General features: G+C 43.4%; 1 protein-coding gene across 3 annotated transcripts in view; it reads right to left on the minus strand.

The window, feature by feature from the left end:
* Positions 1–17,662, minus strand: part of wasf1 (WASP family member 1) — a 143,462-nt gene that overhangs the window by 31,677 nt on the left and 94,123 nt on the right. For all 3 annotated transcript variants that reach the window (XM_068019326.1, XM_068019319.1, XM_068019321.1), the window contains exons 3-4: positions 16,126–16,260; positions 7,339–7,492 (exon numbers count right to left, since the gene is read on the minus strand). In XM_068019326.1, coding sequence (XP_067875427.1) covers positions 7,339–7,492; positions 16,126–16,260 — 289 coding nt within the window. The remainder of the gene's footprint in view (positions 1–7,338; positions 7,493–16,125; positions 16,261–17,662) is intronic.

A 17,662-nucleotide genomic window follows, 5' to 3' on the forward strand; every position in this document is an offset into this window, starting at 1 on the left:
CCTGCTTCCACCACCTCCCCCGGCAGCAAGTTCCAGGCACTCACCACCCTCTGTGTAAAGAACTTGCCTCGCACATCCCCTCTAAACTTTGCACCTCTCACCTTAAACCTATGTCCCCTAGTAACTGACTCTTCTACCCTGGGAAAAAGCTTCTGACTATCCACTCTGTCCATGCCGCTCATAACTTTGTAAACCTCTATCATGTCGCCCCTCCACCCCCGTCGTTCCAGTGAAAACAATCCGAGTTTATCCAACCTCTCCTCATAGCTAAAGCTACCAGGCAACATCCTGGTAAACCTCTTCTGTACCCTCTCCAAAGCCTCCACGTCCTTCTGGTAGTGTGGCGACCAGAATTGCACGCAATATTCTAAATGTGGCCTAACTAAGGTTCGGTACAGCTGCAGCATGACTTGCCAATTTTTATACTCTATGCCCCGACCGATGAAGGCAAGCATGCTGTATGCCTTCTTGACTACCTCATCCACCTGCGTTGCCACTTTCAGTGACCTGTGGACCTGTATGCCCAGATCTCTCTGCCTGTCAATACTCCTAAGGGTTCTGCCATTTACTGTATACTTCCCACCTGCATTAGATCTTCCAAAATGCATTACCTCACATTTGTCCGGATTAAACTCCATCTGCCATTTCTCCGCCCAAGTCTCCAACCGATCTATACCCTGCTGTATCCTCTGACAATCCTCATCACTATCCGCAACTCCTCCAACCTTTGTGTCGTCCGCAAACTTACTAATCAGACCAGCTACATTTTCCTCCAAATCATTTATATATACTACAAACAGCAAAGGTCTCAGCACTGATCCCTGCGGAACACCACTAGTCACATCCCTGCATTCAGAAAAGCACCCTTCCACTTTTACCCTCTGTCTTCTATGACTGAGCCAGTTCTGTATCCATCTTGCCAGCTCACCTCTGATCCCGTGTGACTTCATCTTTTGTACCAGTCTGCCATGAGGGACCTTGTCAAAGGCTTTACTGAAGTCCATATAGATAACATCCACTGCCCTTCCTTCATCAATCATCTTCGTCACTTCCTCAAAAAACTCAATCAAGTTAGTGAGACACGACCTCCCCTTCACAAAACCATGCTGCTCTCGCTAATAAGTTCGTTTGTTTCCAAATGGGAGTAAATCCTGTCCCGAAGAATCCTCTCTAATAATTTCCCCACCACTGACGCAAGTCTCACCGGCCTATAATTTCCTGGATTATCCTTGCTACCCTTCTTAAACAAAGGAACAACATTGGCGATTCTCCAGTCCTCTGGGACCTCACGTGTAGCCAATGAGGATGCAAAGATTTCTGTCAAGGCCCCAGCAATTTCTTCCCTTGCCTCTCTCAGTATTCTGGGGTAGATCCCATCAGGCCCTGGGGACTTATCTACCTTAATGCTTTGCAAGACACCCAACACCTCCTCCTTTTTGAGAATGAGATGACTGAGACTATCTAAACTTCCTTCCCTAGGCTCATCATCCACCAAGTCCTTCTCTTTGGTGAATACTGATGCAAAGTACTCATTTAGCACCTCACCCATTTCCTCTGGCTCCACACATAGATTCCCTTCTCTGTCCTTGAGTGGGCCAACCCTTTCCCTAGTTATCCTCTTGCTCTTTATATACGTATAAAAAGCCTTGGGATTTTCCTTAATCCTGTTTGCCAATGACTTTTCATGACCCCTTTTAGCCCTCCTGACTCCTTGCTTAAGTTCCTTCCTACTGTCTTTATATTCCTCAAGGGATTCGTCTGTTCCTCGCCTCCAGCCCTTATGAATGCTTCCTTTTTCTTTTTGACTAGGCTCACAATATCCCGCGTTATCCAAGGTTCCCGAAACTTGCCAAATTTATCCTTCTTCCTCACAGGAACATGCCGGTCCTGGATTCTAATCAACTGACGTTTGAAAGAGTCCCACATGTCAGATGTTGATTTAACCTCAAACAGCCGCCCCCAATCTAAATTCTTCAGTTCCTGCCTAATATTGTTATAATTAGCCTTCTCCCAATTTAGCACCTTCACCCGAGTTCTACTCTTATCCTTATCCACAAGTACCTTAAAACTTATGGAATTATGGTCACTGCTCCCGAAATGCTCCCCTATTGAAACTTAGACCACCTGGCCGGGCTCATTCCCCAATACCAGGTCCAGTACGGCCCCATCCCTAGTTGGGCTATCTACATATTGTTTCAAGAAGCCCTCCTGGACGCTCCTTACAAATTCTGCCCCATCCAAGCTCCTAGCACTAAGTGAGTCCCAGTCAATATAGGGGAAGTTAAAATCACCCACCATTACAACCCTGTTACCTTTACATCTTTTCAAAATCTGTCTACATATCTGCTCCTCTACCTCCCGCTGGCTGTTGGGAGGCCTGTAGAAAACCCCCAACATCGTGACTTCACCCTTCCTATTCCTGAGCTCCACCCATATTGCCTCGCTGCACGACCCCTCCGAGGTGTCCTCCCACAGTACAGCTGTGATATTCTCCTTAACCAGTAATGCAACCCCCCCACCCCTTTTACATCCCCCTCTATCCCGCCTGAAGCTTCTAAATCCTGGAACATTTAGCTGCCAATCCTGTCCTTCCCTCAACCAAGTCTCTGTAATAGCAACAACATAGTTCCAAGTACTAATCCAAGCTCTAAGTTCATCTGCCTTACCTATTATACTTCTCGCATCGAAACAAATGGACTTCAGACCACCAGTCCCGCTGTGCTCCGCAACATCTCCCTGCCTGCTTTTCCTCTTAGTCTTACTGGCCTTATTTACTAGTTCCCCCTCATTTATTTCACTTGCTGTCCTACTGCTCTGGTTCCCACCCCCCGCCACACTAGTTTAAACCCTCCCGAGTGACGCTAGCAAACCTCGCAGCCAGGATATTTGTGCCCCTCCAGTTTAGATGCAACCCGCCCTTCTTGTACAGGTCCCATCTGTCCCTGAAGAGATCCCAATGGTCCAGATATCTGAAACCCTCCCTTCTACACTAGCTGTTCAGCCACATGTTTAGCTGCACTATCTTCCTAGATCTAGCCTCACTGGCACGTGGCACAGGGAGTAATCCAGAGATTACAACCCTAGAGGGTCCTGTCTTTTAACTTTCTACCTAACTCCCTAAACTCCCCCTGCAGGACCTCGTCACTCTTCCTGCCTATGTCGTTGGTACCGATGTGTACCACAACCTCTGGCTGTCCACCCTCCCCCTTCAGAATGCCCCCTGTCCATTCAGAGACATCCTTGACCCTGGCACCAGGGAGGCAACATGCTGGACTCCATCCTGGAGTCTCTTTCACGTCCACAGAAGCGCCTATCTGTGCCCCTGACTATAGAGTCCCCGATAACTATTGCTCTTCTGCGCTTTGTCCCTCCCTGCTGAACAACAGTGCCAGCCGTGGTACCACTGCTCTGGCTGCTGTTGTTTTCCCCTGATAGGCCATCCCCCCCAACAGTATCCAAAACGGTATACTTGTTAGAGAGGGGGATAGCCACAGGGGATTCCTGCACGGACTGCCTGCCCCTTCAAGCAGTCACCCATCTATCTGCCTGCACCTTGGGTGTAACCACTTCTCTAAAACTCCTGTCTATGACGCTCTCTGCCACCTGCATGCTCCTAAGTGCATCCAGTTGCCGCTCCAACCGATCCATGCAGTCTGTGAGGAGCTGCAATTGGGTACACTTCCTGTAGATGTAGTCGTCCGGAATGCTGGAAGCGTCACGGACCTCCCACATCTCACAGGTGAAGCACTTCACCCCTCTAACTGACATTTCTAGCACTAATTAATAAATTAATTTAAAATAAATACTTATTAAATCCTTACTAAATTGTTATAATTAACTATATGGTCCCTAGTGCTAGATTCCTACTATAAATATTAAATGCTAACTAAATACAGTAATCTCCTCCCTCTGGTTTAGTTACTGTACTTATTAATTAGTTAATTAGGGTTTTAATCAATTTTTATCAATGTTTTATTTTCAAATTCAGTAAAAAACCAGCCAATCAGGTCACAGCTTTCCTGTGACGTCACTTTCAGTTTTTTTTAACCAGAGGTAAGTTTTTTTATACTTAACGGTCCGGAACTCTGCCCTCCGAGTCTTCTCCCAGTCAGCTGTGCTCTTTGGAAGCTCTCGGCTCCCCTCACTCTGAGGACAGGTTGGAAATGAAAGGAGCTCCTCACTCCCTCCTCACCGAACATCCTCAGTTAACCAAACTTCCACTATAGCACTCTAATGCAACCCAAGTCAGCACTCTAGTGCAAACAAAGTCAGTACTGTAAGATGGCTCACTTTTATACTGACTGACTCTAGCCCCTGAAAACTGGTTTAACCCAATTCTCTAATTAACAAGGTGCAGCTGCAAGCAGAGCCTGAGTGAACCCTGTTTAAAGCTGGTCTAAAACTCACCTTCTCCAACCCTAACAGCAACTGTTAAGTTAATCTGCTAAATAAAAGACAGATTAGATTTAAGATAAAATTAACCCTCAATTATCCTCAGTTACCAAACTTCCACTGTCGCACTCTAATGCAACCCAAGTCAGCACTCCAGTGCAAACAAAAGCTGGAACATTGCTGGTTATGAATCATTATGATGTGTTTAAAATCATGAAAGAGTGGGAAAAGGTAGATAGAATCAGACTGTTTCCAGTAGTTGAGAGATCTAGAAATAGGATCCATAGACACAAGATTAATTGCAACAACAGGAACTTCTTTACCGAGCTTTACGAATCTTTGGAATTCACTTATAAGGTTAGTGTTTGAGGCAGAAACTAAGTTGACATTCAAGTTTTTTAGACTGGAGAGTGGATGAAGGAAAAGGGAATAAAGGGGTACAAGAATAGAATGTGTAAATATAATAAGACATTTGCTTCTGAGTGTTGGACCGAATGTCTTGTTTCTATTTTATAACTTCTATGTATTTCTCTCAGTATTTCAATCTTTTTCCCAAGGATCAACCTAAACTTTGGCTGAAGATCCTCAGGACCTGAGGAACACAAGCAAACAAGTCTACAGTAGGATATCTCACCTGAATACTTTAAAATAATTTTATAGTCTGCATAAATTTTATCTACTAGTGCAAATGCAACATCTCAGAGGCATCAGAGTTATCCTGTCAATAGATTAAATTCAAGTCATTTGGATGTAGATGAACTTTATTCACTTCATTCAACAAGCAGCCATCCTTATCAAGTCCCCTAGAAGTATTTTCTTGGAACCTTTTGAGGGAATACAGGAGAGATTTTCCATACTTCATAAAATATTTTTGAGGAACTTGTTGAGGAATTTAAGTACCTTGCTGTCCATTGGAAACTGTATTTTATATTTTTCAAATTGAGTCTTCAGTAAACTTCAAAAAGGATGCAGGAAAGTAAATCCAAAAACAGCATACAATAATCTTAGGCCTTTTGAAGTAGAGTGTTGAAACTCCAGGGGTAATAGGCAAGTGTACACCAAAAGTTGATAGTAAGGTATCAAAAAAAAAATCAAAAAATGTGCTCAGTGGTAGCAGGGTGCCTCAGCACCATGAGGGAATGAGTGTGTGCCCACAGCCCAGGTTTTCAGTGGGTTGCTTTCTTAGCCACGCTTATGTGGGGCAGTGAATCCAATCCTCAAGGATGAATATTCCATGGAAGGGTGTATAAAATTATCAGAAAATTTAACTTGAAAAAACTTTGAAAGGAAAGAAATAGTATAATACATCATTTATCTCAGAAGTGTCATTTTTGTGGTACTCAAAGAACCCTCTGCTCCTCTTTGAATAGTGCATCAAGGCAAAAGAGACTCATTTCATTAAAAGGCTTGCACATTCGACAATGCAGCACCTCTCAGTACTACACAAGAATGTTAGCACTGACTATTAGCTCAATTGTCAATTCGGCTTTGAATCTTCTGACTTAAGTGCTAGAAGTACCAGCTGAGGAAAGATGAAACTGGGAGATCAACACTGCAGGCCCTACTGCCAAATAAAAGAAGAAAAAGAACAGAGGCTGATCTTGCGGTAGAACTCGTGTCCAGTGTGGAATTGGAGGATGATGACAAGATTCTCACATGACTATAATAGAACCCCTGGAGCACACACTTGCTAAGTGATTTCTTTCCCAGGAGGATGAATTACCTATTTTTAAAAATCCGTTTCATGGGATGTGGGCGTCGCTGGCCAGGCTAGGATTTATTGCCCATCCCTAATTACCCATGAGAAGGTGGTGGTGAGCTGCCTTCTTGAACCGCTGCAGTCCATGTGGGGTAGGTACACCCACAGTGCTATCTGAAGGTAGGTGGAGATAAGCGAACGAGAAAAATGGCTTCTTAAGTGCTGGACTACTTTAATGCTGTCCCGTCAGATCAATGGCTTCATTCAAAAAGCAGGATAATACCAGTAAGTACTGTCAATTAGTCTGCTGCTTTGAAAAACAATTCAAAGTGCTTTCATTCTATTTTTCTCCTCTGCCATTATATAGTCCTTTGATCAATCATCTGTGAAAAAGACTTTTCAGAAAGCAACTGCAAGACTTTAAAAGCGTAACAGTTTTCTCTTTCCAGTCCATGCCATGTACTTAGCTGGCTGATCAGAATAGCCTGCTCACCTGAACTCCTATTACTATCTTTTATTGAAGTTTGAGATCCTGCTCAGTCACCAGAGAAAAATTACAGCAGAGAAGGAGGCCATTCAGCCCATCGTGTATGTGCCGGCTGAAAAAAACCGGCCACCCAATCTAATCTCACCTTCCAGCACTTGGTCCAAAGCCTTGCAGGTTACAGCACTTCAGGTACATGTTCAGGTACCTTTTAAAAGAGTCGAGAGTTTTTGCCTCCACCACCAATCCAGGCAGTGAATTCCAGACACCCACCACCCTCTTAGTGAAAAAGTTTTTCCTCATGTCCCTTCTAATCCTTCTATCAATCACCCTAAATCTGTGTCCCCTAGTAATTGACCTCTCCACTAGGCGAAACAGGTCCTTCCTGTCTACTCTACCTAGGCCCCTCATAACTTTTGTATACCTCAATTAAGTCATCCCTCAGCCTCCTCTGTTCTAAGGAAAACAACCCTAGCCTATCTAATCTTTCCTCATAGCTGCAACTTTAAGCCCTGGCAACATTCTTGTAAATCTTCTCTGTCCTCTCTCCAGGGCAATTATGTCTTTCCTGTAATGAGGTGACCAGAACTGTACACCGTACTCCAGCTGTGGCCTAACTAGCATTTTATACAGTTCCAGCATTACATCCCTGCTTTTGTATTCTACAATTCACAATTGCACAAGGTTAGTTTTCTTTCAAAAATTGATATCATTAATACTTAAAAGAAATTTTTTTTTTCAAAGATCTAAAAGTTTTTCTAACCTGTATGCAGAAAGGATGTTAAGAGGTGGGGGTTTCTCACATGTGCTGTATGTTTCCAGCAATGGAATGGGCAATGATTTGCGGTCAAACAGTTGCTGGTCCTGAACTGTGGAGCTTCGAAAGGCTTTCCTCATAGTAATATCTTGAAGCGAGACTGAAAAAGAAAGCAACAAATGTCACTCTTCTGTGCAAACCAGTTTAAAGCCTCTGCCTGATTGCTTTCTATAAATTTTACACTAATTGCATTTTATGTTCACAAAAGGCTATCTTCACACATGGACACTAGCACTGCACTGATTCTAATAGCCACTGACATTCTCAAACATTGCAACAGTTCCCAAGATAACACACAGCACTGTAAAATTTTAAAGGTTTGTAATATTGGCAGAACCACTTCACAACCTGTGCATCAGTTTAGTTCCCAAATAATGGCCAACTTAGATTAGTTACTGAATTAAACAGCACGTGGTAGCAATAGAACACAGAATAAGCAGCCATGGAATAGCATATATCCCGCTCCTAGCACTGACCATAACTCAAGTTATGCATATCACATTAGTAAGATCTGACATCTCATCAAGCAGTCTCCATTTCTAACACTGACATAGAGAATGTAGTTTCTTCTAGAGAAAATCTTACGCAGCACTCAAAATCTTTCAGAGTTAGCATGTTTAGGTTCCAGTCGGATTTGTAGAAATGCACTCGTATTGCCCATGTTGCTTCCAAAATGATAGGGAAATAGGAGTCCATAATGATCTGAAGATTCAGCACCACTATCAATGCAATTTAAGCAATTGACAAATTTATTACAAGTCAAATATCACCTTAAAATGATCAAAGTAACAAAAATACTATGAACTAAACAATTATGCATATTCTATAGTACATAGGAACATTGGAGCAGGAGTCGGCCCCTTGATTCTGTTCTGCCATTTAATGAGATCATGGCTACGTAACCTACCCACCTTTGCTCCATATCCCTCAATATCTTTTGATAGATTTTTGTTAGTCAATCCCAGATTTAAAATTAACCATTGACCTGGCATCAATTGCCATTTGCAGAAGAGAGTTCAAAAACTCTGCAAACCTTTGTGTGTGTAAGTGTTTCCTAATTTCGCTCCTAGAAGGTCCGGCTCTAATTTTTGGACTACACCCCCCTGTCCTAGACTCCACACCCAGCAGAAGGTTTCTCTATCTGCCCTATCCGTTCCTCTTAATATCTTGAAATATCTCGATCTAATCACCCCTTAACTTTCTAATTTCTAGGGAATACAACCCTAGTTTGCATAATTGTTCCTTGTAATTTAACCCTTGGAGTCCTGTTATTGAGAAATAGAAAGGGGTGTGAATGGTTCCCAGTGTTCACCTCCCAACTGACCGCAATCATGCTTCATTAAAAATGATGCGTTAGCCTGAGTGTCTTTCAGGTCAAATAAACAGACAAATGACAGGTTCTCTCTTATGTTAAAAAGGTAGCTATTTATTTTTTCACAATTTCTGAAATGGTTGCAACCTCACCCACACATTGATTGTGTAGGTGAATCTTACACAAGAATAGATAGATAGAGAGAAAAGGGTAGGATGTACTTTAAAGTCCAAAGTGAGATAAGTGTTTATGGTTTACAGACAATCTGTTGAATCTTCTCAGGAGGAAAGTCCTCTCTTTCTTAAAAAAAAACGTGCAGGCTTGGGTATTTGTAGTCTTGAACTTGTTGAGTTGTTGTAGAGTTCTGGTGGTTACAAATCAGCAGAAAGCTGGTGGTGTGAGTTTTGTTACCTTCACAGATGGAGAGTTTGAAAGTCACTGTGATGTCTCTGCTGTAGTGGCTGTTCAGCAGGGTTCCTGCTTGGTTGGCTGGATCTCTTGCACAGCCTCTCACTGGATGGCTTCCTGAGGTGTTGGCTTGATCTTCCCTCTCTCTCCAGAGGGCTACCTTTTTAAGGTAAAAATCCATCACAGAGTTTCTGTTAGGGGACACATGGCCCTCTCCCCTGCTGTGACCACACAATGAACCAGGATGTGGAAACCATGGCTATCGATTGGTCCCCATTCTGACATCATTTGTTAACGGGGTGCTACTTCACACCTATTCATTTCGATTTGTCTCTAGAACTCTTTGTTAGTTCAAGCATGTCGATAGGGATCATCAATATGCAATAGTACTCCTTTCAAATTCAAAGGTGCTCTCCCCAAAGCTATTTCAGACAAGGTTAATGAGTTTCATCATTGCAGACAGATTTGTTATTTCCACTATAGGAGGGGTCACATGACTGCTACTCCATTTTGACTGTGGTACAAATACCCAGGTTCTTGTGTTTTTGTTTAATAGTTGACTTTTTAAAACTCATAATTCTTCCATTTCACTGTTTATTTCATCACGGCTCCTTCCATGCATGATACCACCCCACAAAAGGGAAAAAATGAAATTCCTTGGTATTTCATTTGTTGTTGTTTTTTTTGTTTTCTTCTAGAAAGAAGAAAAGCTAGATATAGGATTGCACACATGTACACATTAGCCATGTATTCCTCAGGCTTTTCAGTCATGATTTCTGTGCAGGCTTTTTGGTTGTACATTCTGGACAAGGCATCTGCTATGATATGAGCATACATACATAGGAACATATGAATTAGGAGCAGAAGTAGGCGATTTGGCCCCTTGCGCCTGCTCTGCCATTTGACAAGATCATGGCTGATCTGATTGTGGCCTCAAGTTTACTTTCTGGTTTACCCCCTATACCCTTTGACTCCCTTGTCAATCAAGAATCTATCTAACTCAGCATTAAAAATATTCAATGACCCTGCCTCTACTGCTCTCTGGGGAAGAGAATTCCACAGACTAACGACCCCCTGCAACAAAACATTTCTCATCTCCATCTTAAATGCGAGCCAAATCTTTATATATGTCCCCTGGTTCTAGTCTCTCTCACAAGGGAAAACATCCTTTCAGCATCCGTCCTGACAAGTTCCCTCAGGATCTTATATGTTTCAATAAGATCACCTCTCATTCTTCTAAACTCCAATGGATGCAGGCCCAACCTGCTCAATCCTACCTCATAAGATAACCCCTTCATCCAGGAATTAGTTGAGTGAACCTTCTCTGAACAGCTTCTAATGCATTTATATCCTTTTTTAAGTAAGGAGACCAAAACTGTACACAGTACTCCAGGTGTAGTGTCACCAACGCTCTGTACAACTATAACAAAACTTCCTTACTTTTATATTTCATTCCCCTTGCAATAAACGATAACATTCCATTTGCCTTCCTAATTAATTGCTGTATCTGCAAACTAACATTTTGATGATTCATGTACCAGGACACCCAGATCCCTCTGTACCACAGAGTTCTGCAATCTCTCTCCATTTAAATAACATACTGCTTTTCTATTCTTCCTACCAAAGTTAATGTTTTTCTTCCCTGCTACATGTACAATTTTCAGGTTGAATGGCTTGAGGAGCAAGCTCCATTGAAACAGTCTGGAATTTTGTTAACTTACAATTTTTTCCAGGAATGTTAGAGGGTTGTGGTCAGTATAAATTTTAATTTCTTGATGTCCATTATTGGCATAGACTTCGAAATGTTGAAAGGCGAGTCGGAGCCCTAATGCTTCCTTTTCTACAGTGAATTATTTTCTTTGATGTTTGTTTAATTTTTTGGAAAAATAACCAAATGGCCTTTCTAGGCCTGAATTATGATCTTGGAGTAGGACACCCCCTACTCTGACATCACTGGCATCAACCACCATCTTAAAGGGCTTGTTGAAATTTGGGGCTGCCAATACTGGGTCATTTGTTAAGATTGCCTTCAACTTTTTGAAAGCTAGCTAGCTGACCACACCACTTTTACACTTTTCTCGAAATAAACACACAAATGACAGCTTCTCTCATTGATTTAAAAAAAGATAACTATTTTTGTACAATTCCTGAAATGGTCACAACCTCAGTCACACACATATACATAATAGACAGAAACAGGTAAGATGTAGTTTTAAAGTCCAAAATGAGGTAAGTGTTTGTGGTTTACAGACAATCTGTTGAATCTTCAGGAGGAAAGTCTTTTTTTTCAAATAAATGGTGCAGACCTGGGTGTTTGTAGTCTTGAACTTGTTGAGGTGCTGTAGAGTTCTAGTGGTTACAACTCAGCATAAAGCTGGTGGTGAGTGTTACATTCACAGATGGAGAGTCTGAAAGTCACGGATGTCTCTGCTATAGTGGCTGTTCAGCAGGGTTCTTGTTTGGTTGGCTGGATCTCTTGCACAGCCTCTTGCTGGACTGGCTTTCTGAAGTGTCGGTTTGATCTTCCCTCTCTCTCCAGAGGGCTACCTTTTTAAAGGTAAAAATCCATCACATTAGAGTTTCTGTTAGGAGTCACATGGCCCTTTCCCCTGGTGTGACCACACAATGGACCAGCATGTGGAAACCATGGCTCGCGATTGGTCCCCATTCAAACATCTTTCTGTTAACAGGGTGCTACTTCACACCTATTCATTTTGATTTGGGCTGTGTGTGTCTGTCTGTCTCTAGAACCCTTTGTTAGTTCATTCATGTTGGCAAGGATCATCAATATACAATAGTGCTCCTTTCAATTTCAAAGGGGCTCTCCCTAGAGCTATTTCAGACGAGGTTAATGAGTTTCATTCTTGCAGACAGATTTGTTGACTTCCACTACAGGAAGGGTCACGTGACGACGACTCCATTTTGACTGTGGTACAAGTGTCCCTGTTCTTGTGGTTTTGATTAACAGTTGACATTTTAAATTCATAATACTTCCATTTCATTGTTTATTTCATCAGCACTCCTTCTGTGCATGACACTATGCTGAACCCACTCCAAGGCCAATGAAGCCTTCCCTAAGGTGTGGTGCCCAGATCTACATTCATTACTCCAGGTGTGGTCTAACCACAGCTTTATATAGCTGGAGCAGACTTCTAACCCTTGCATTAGAAGTCCACTAGATATAAAGGCCAGCATTCAATTAGCTTTTTTTTTAAAAAAGAAATTCTGTACCTGTTCATGACATTTTTATTATCTATGCTAACTTCACATTGGTCTACATTGAAATTCATTGTCACAGTTTTGCCCATTTACTTCATCTATTAATATCTCTTTGGTACCTCTCGCTCAGGTGGACGTAAAAGATCCCACGGCACTATTTTGAAGATGAGGCGAGTTACCCCTGGTGTCCTGGCCAATATTTATTCCTCAATCAAACATCACAAAAACAGTTTATCTGGTCATTATCATATTGCTGTTTGTAGGAGCTTGCTATGCACAATTTGGCTGCCACATTTCCTACATTACAAAAGTACTTCATTGGCTGTAAAGCGCTTTGAGATGTCCAGTGGTTGTGAAAGGCACTATATAAATGCAAGTCTTTCTTTCTTTGTAATTTTATTCTTTCATCTTCTCTGCTTATAATGCTGCTTTTCTGTGTGTCATCATTATTACAGGATAACAAGTATGAAGTACATACATTTCTTCCACCTCCCCCCATTTCGCTGGATTTTGCACATCAAAATTAATTATGGTTATGCATTTTTGAAGCAGTATGTAATTTTATTCATACTGGACGTCTATCCTTTAAATAGCGAATTACTGCATCTTATCAATAATGGGCCTTAATGACTTTCAAGAAAAGACACTGTGGTTCTTTTTAATTAAGTTGCTTTGATGTTTCAGTAATGTTGGGGGTTGTAATAAAAGCCTAGCAAAAGATCTACTATTTCAACTGGAAGACTGATTTAAGCAAATTGACTCTTGGTACTTTTCTAGACAGTTTTGGAGTGCTCAGGCATTTTGTTAAACCACTTTTGAATACCTCAAAATTTTTGATTGGGCTAGAGAGGAAACCTCAATATTTCTTAAATTACACATCAAATAAGCATACCAATAAATAATACTGCAAAGAAAATGCATCTGCTAGGCAGTCTCAATAACTGAAAGAGTCACATCCACTAGTATTAGTCATCCTGTACAAAATGTCAGGGTAGAGAAAGACCACAGAGGATGTGATCTGTAATAAGTGGCATAATACAGAGAATGAGTAACTGGATTAATCCAGCGTGTTCACTTGTGGTGGCATGAGACTTTTTGTATGTGCAGCAGCAAGTTTGTAGAAAACACTGTACTGCAAGGCAAAGATGATTGGATAAACCAGAGACCTCCCTACAATTTCACATGATGCACTTGGTTTTTTAAAAAAAGAAAACAGTTTATAGCAAGTATTAAAAAGTTTGGTAAGTAAATTCTATGATCTTCGCAATGAAAGTAGTCTCAACAGGGTCACACAAACTTCAGGAAAGATGCATTGATTAAACTAAATTGTACAACTTTCAGGTTTTGCAAGTTCAATTTGGATTTTGCCAGTCAAGTGTCAAACGAATGTAAAAGTAAAAGGCTGCACTTGCAGACAACGCAACCACTAGGTGGTGCAGTACTGGCACATGCGCAAATGCAGCCTCATCGACTGAAACGTCAGTGTTTATGACATCTCAGGCAGCTGCCTCTAAAAAGCGCGCTGTTCAATTTGACACAAAAAGACAAATTGAATCCCAAACCCCTCAGCCCTCAATGGCCGCGATTGCTGCCTCCACTCGACACCCAACAGTAATCCCTCTCCCTCCCGCAATCGCTGCTCCATCCCGCCATTCTCTCCTGCGCCCATTGGCTTGCCATTTCCTCTCGCTGCTTGCTCCCCAGCCGGGATGGAGTGGCAAAGAGTCAGGAGTGGCGGGATGGAGTGGGGAAGAGAAGAGGCAATTGAAGTGCCAATTGCAGGAGGGAACCGGGAAGAGAAGCAGCAATTGAGGCGCCAATTGCAGAAGGGTATTGTTGGAGGGGATGGAGGCAGCGATCATGGCCATTTAGGGGTGAAGCAGCACTCAGACATCATTACGTGGTGACGTTGGTGTGTGCGGACCCATACTGGCAAACGTTCGGACACACTGATGACTTCGACGATCGCTCTGCGCATGCTCATTGTCAGGAGACACTCAGAAAACAAAATACTGCAGATGCCGAAAATCAGCAATAAAAACAGAAAATGCTGGAAATACACAGTAGGTCTGGCAGCATCAGTGGAGGAAGAAACAGAAATAATGTTTCAGGTCAATGACCCTTCTTGAGTTTTGATGAAGGGTCATTGACCTGAAACAACTCTGTTTATCTCTTCACAGATGCTGCCAGACCTGCTGAGTATTTCCAGCATTTTCTGTCAAACAAAGGCAACTGGGCTTGCATGCACAATAGCAATTTCAAACTAAAGGCTGGAATTTTTCTTTGGAAGGTGGCCCCGCCACTGTCTGAAAGGTCAGTGACAAGCCCGCCTCCGTCGGGACTGGAGAGCCAGACCACGGTTTTTTGTTCCCCAGGCCCTTAATTGGCCTTGGACAGGACTTCCATCTCGTTGAGGCAGGAAGACCTGCCTAATGGAGCTGCCGGCCAATCAGCGGGCCGGCAGCTCTCAGTCCCAGCAGCGCCAGTGGGAGCAGTGACCACAGCTGGGACCACACCCAACCACTGCAAGCAAGGTGAAGGTCGACCCTGGAAGACAGGTAAGTTTTCGGGGCCTCGCCGGGGATAGTCAGTTGGGCCTTGGCGAGGCAAGCCGGGGGGTGGGGAAAAGAAAGACTGTTGTGCGTTGGGGGTGGTTGCGCCTTCAGGGCGGTCCTCTGTGGGGCACAGAGTGTCTGATCAGGAGGGCCACCCCCCTCAAGTAGGCCGCCTTGTTTTACCAGGCGGGGTTTTTGAGGCTTTTGCCATCCGGCCACGGTGGCGGCGGGAGGAGGTCCTTAAGTGCGAGTTAATTGGCCACTGAAGGGCCTTGATTGGTCTGGAGCAGGTGGGCCGTTTCTCACCATCACCCGCATAAAATTACAGCAGGGGCGGGAGGGGGTCGGGAATAGCACCCACCCTCTGGCCTCCCACTCAATGTTACACCCCCCACCCCACCAACAGCCTGCTCGTTTGGGGGCCGTAAAATTCCAGTCAGTGTACTTTACAGCAGACTGCTGCTCTCCAGCATGGCTATCAAGTCCACATTAAAATTTGTGATGTCCAGCTGAATTATACTATGAGAATCATCACCGGTACACTTTTAACACCAGCAATATCCGGGCTGCTTGTGCTTGCAAACATTGCAACACCACACCTACACTGCGAATGTGAGGTCTGCAGAGAATACAAGTATTATATCAGCTCAGACATGCCGATTCAGACCGACTTGACTAACCTACCAGCAACTAGTCTCAAATCTAGAAGACCATTTTGGACTGTCACCGAAGCCCTTCAGTGATCGCCCCTCAGCTTTGATAATCGATGGCCTGATGCTGGGAAGAACTGCGACATACCAAATGGATTCCTTATAGAGGTCCCCACCTGAACAATCAAACTTTCCACACAAACACTGGACAACGACCAAATGCCTTAGATCCTGGCATGGCTGATGCTGTCGCCTTCTCCATAGATGGAAGATTAAAGATTCACCAGAGCTCCTAATCAGACCCTGAAGCATATTATGAAATGCTGCCCTCAGAAAATTTGTAGCAGCCTACAAGCCTGTCCATGATGTTACACCGGAAGCTTCGACCTGCTTATCTGACTTACAATTTTACATTTCATTTGCTTTTTGCTACTACCATATGAAAGAGGAGGAGGAGCAATTTCAGAAATGGCCCAAACAAAACTTTCTAAATGCACCAACTTTTATCTGTGGCTTGCACATGAAGCTCGTTAACAATAATACAGTTCTTCCAAACAGTATACAAACTTTTGAATATTTAAAAACTTACGTTCTTCCTCTTTTGGATCCAGCTGTGTCACACTAACAGAAAGACGGTCAACACGCTCCTGAAGAGAATTAACCCTGAAGGAGAAGCTATGAGCTTCATTGAAGAGCTCCCCAAATATATCCTCTGCATATTTACCTAAAGAATAGTTTGGAAAAAAACTTATATCAGATCCAAGATGAGAAAAGGACACGAAGATTGTATCAATGACAAAGTTGAAAAATCAAGCTTAGACATTTATCTACCAGCCCAAAGATTACCTACAGGACTTAAAATAACTAATATTTATATAGTACCTTAACATAATAAAATGTGCTAAGGCACCTCACAGGAGCAATAAAAAACAAAATATGACACCAAAAGCTTGGACAAAGAAGTAGGTTTTAAGAAGGGTCTTAAAGGAGGAAAGCGAGGTGGAGAGGCGTAGGCAACTGAAGGCATGGCCATCAACAGTGGAGCGATTTTGTTTTTAATTTATCCACCTGCCACAGACCCAGTCTAGCAGCTATGTCGTTTAGGACTCGGCCAGCTCGGTTTGTACTGGTGCTACCGAGCCACTCTTGGTGCTGGGCATTGAAGTCCCCCACCCAGAGTACATTCTGTGCCCTTGCCACCCTCAGTGCTTCCTCCAAGTGCTGTTCAACATGGATGAGTACTGATGTGATTAAGCCAGAGAGGGTGCAGAAAAGATTCACAAGGATGTTGCCTGGTTTGGAGGGCTTGAGGTAGAAAGAGAGATTGGATAGGCTGGGTCTGTTTTCCCTGGAGCGAAGGAGGCTGAGAGGGCACATGATAGAAGTATATAAAATTATGAGAGGCATAGATAGTGTAGATAGCCAGCGTCTGTTTCCTATGGTAGGGGTGACTAAAACTAGAGGGCATAGATTTAAGGTGAGAGGGAGGAGGTTAAAAGGGGATCAAAGGGGTACATTTTTCACGCAAAGAATAGTGGGTATCTGGAATGAGCTGCCTGAGGAGGTGGTGGAGGCAGGAACAGTAGCAACATTTAAGAGACATCTGGACAGGTACTTGAATGAGCAAAGCATAGAGGGATATGGAATTAATGCAGGCAGGTGGGATTAGTATAGATAGGCATTATGGTCGGCATGGACGCAGTGGGCCGAAGGGCCTGTTTCTATGCTGTATGACTCATCAGCTGAGGGAGGGCGGTAGGTGGTAATCAGCAGGAGGTTTCCTTGCCCATGTTTGACCTGATGCCATGTGACGTAATGGAGTCTGGAGTCGATGTTGAGGCCTCCCAGGGCAACTCTCTCCCGCCTGTATACCACTGTGCCGCCACCTCTGCTGGGTCTGTCCTGCCGGTGGGACAGGACATACCCGGGGATGGTGATGGTGGTGTCTGGGACATTGTCTGTAAGGAATGATTCCGTGAGTATGACTGTCAGGCTGTTGCTTGACTAGTCTGTGGGACAGCTCTCCCAACTTTGGCACAAGCCCCCAGATGTTAGTAAGGAGGACTTTGCAGGGTTGAGAGGGCTGGGTTTGCCGTTGTCGTTTCCGGTGTCTAGGTTGATGTCGG

The sequence above is a fragment of the Heterodontus francisci genome, chromosome 3, assembly GCF_036365525.1.
Source record: "Heterodontus francisci isolate sHetFra1 chromosome 3, sHetFra1.hap1, whole genome shotgun sequence".
In the NCBI taxonomy this organism is placed as follows: domain Eukaryota; kingdom Metazoa; phylum Chordata; class Chondrichthyes; order Heterodontiformes; family Heterodontidae; genus Heterodontus; species Heterodontus francisci.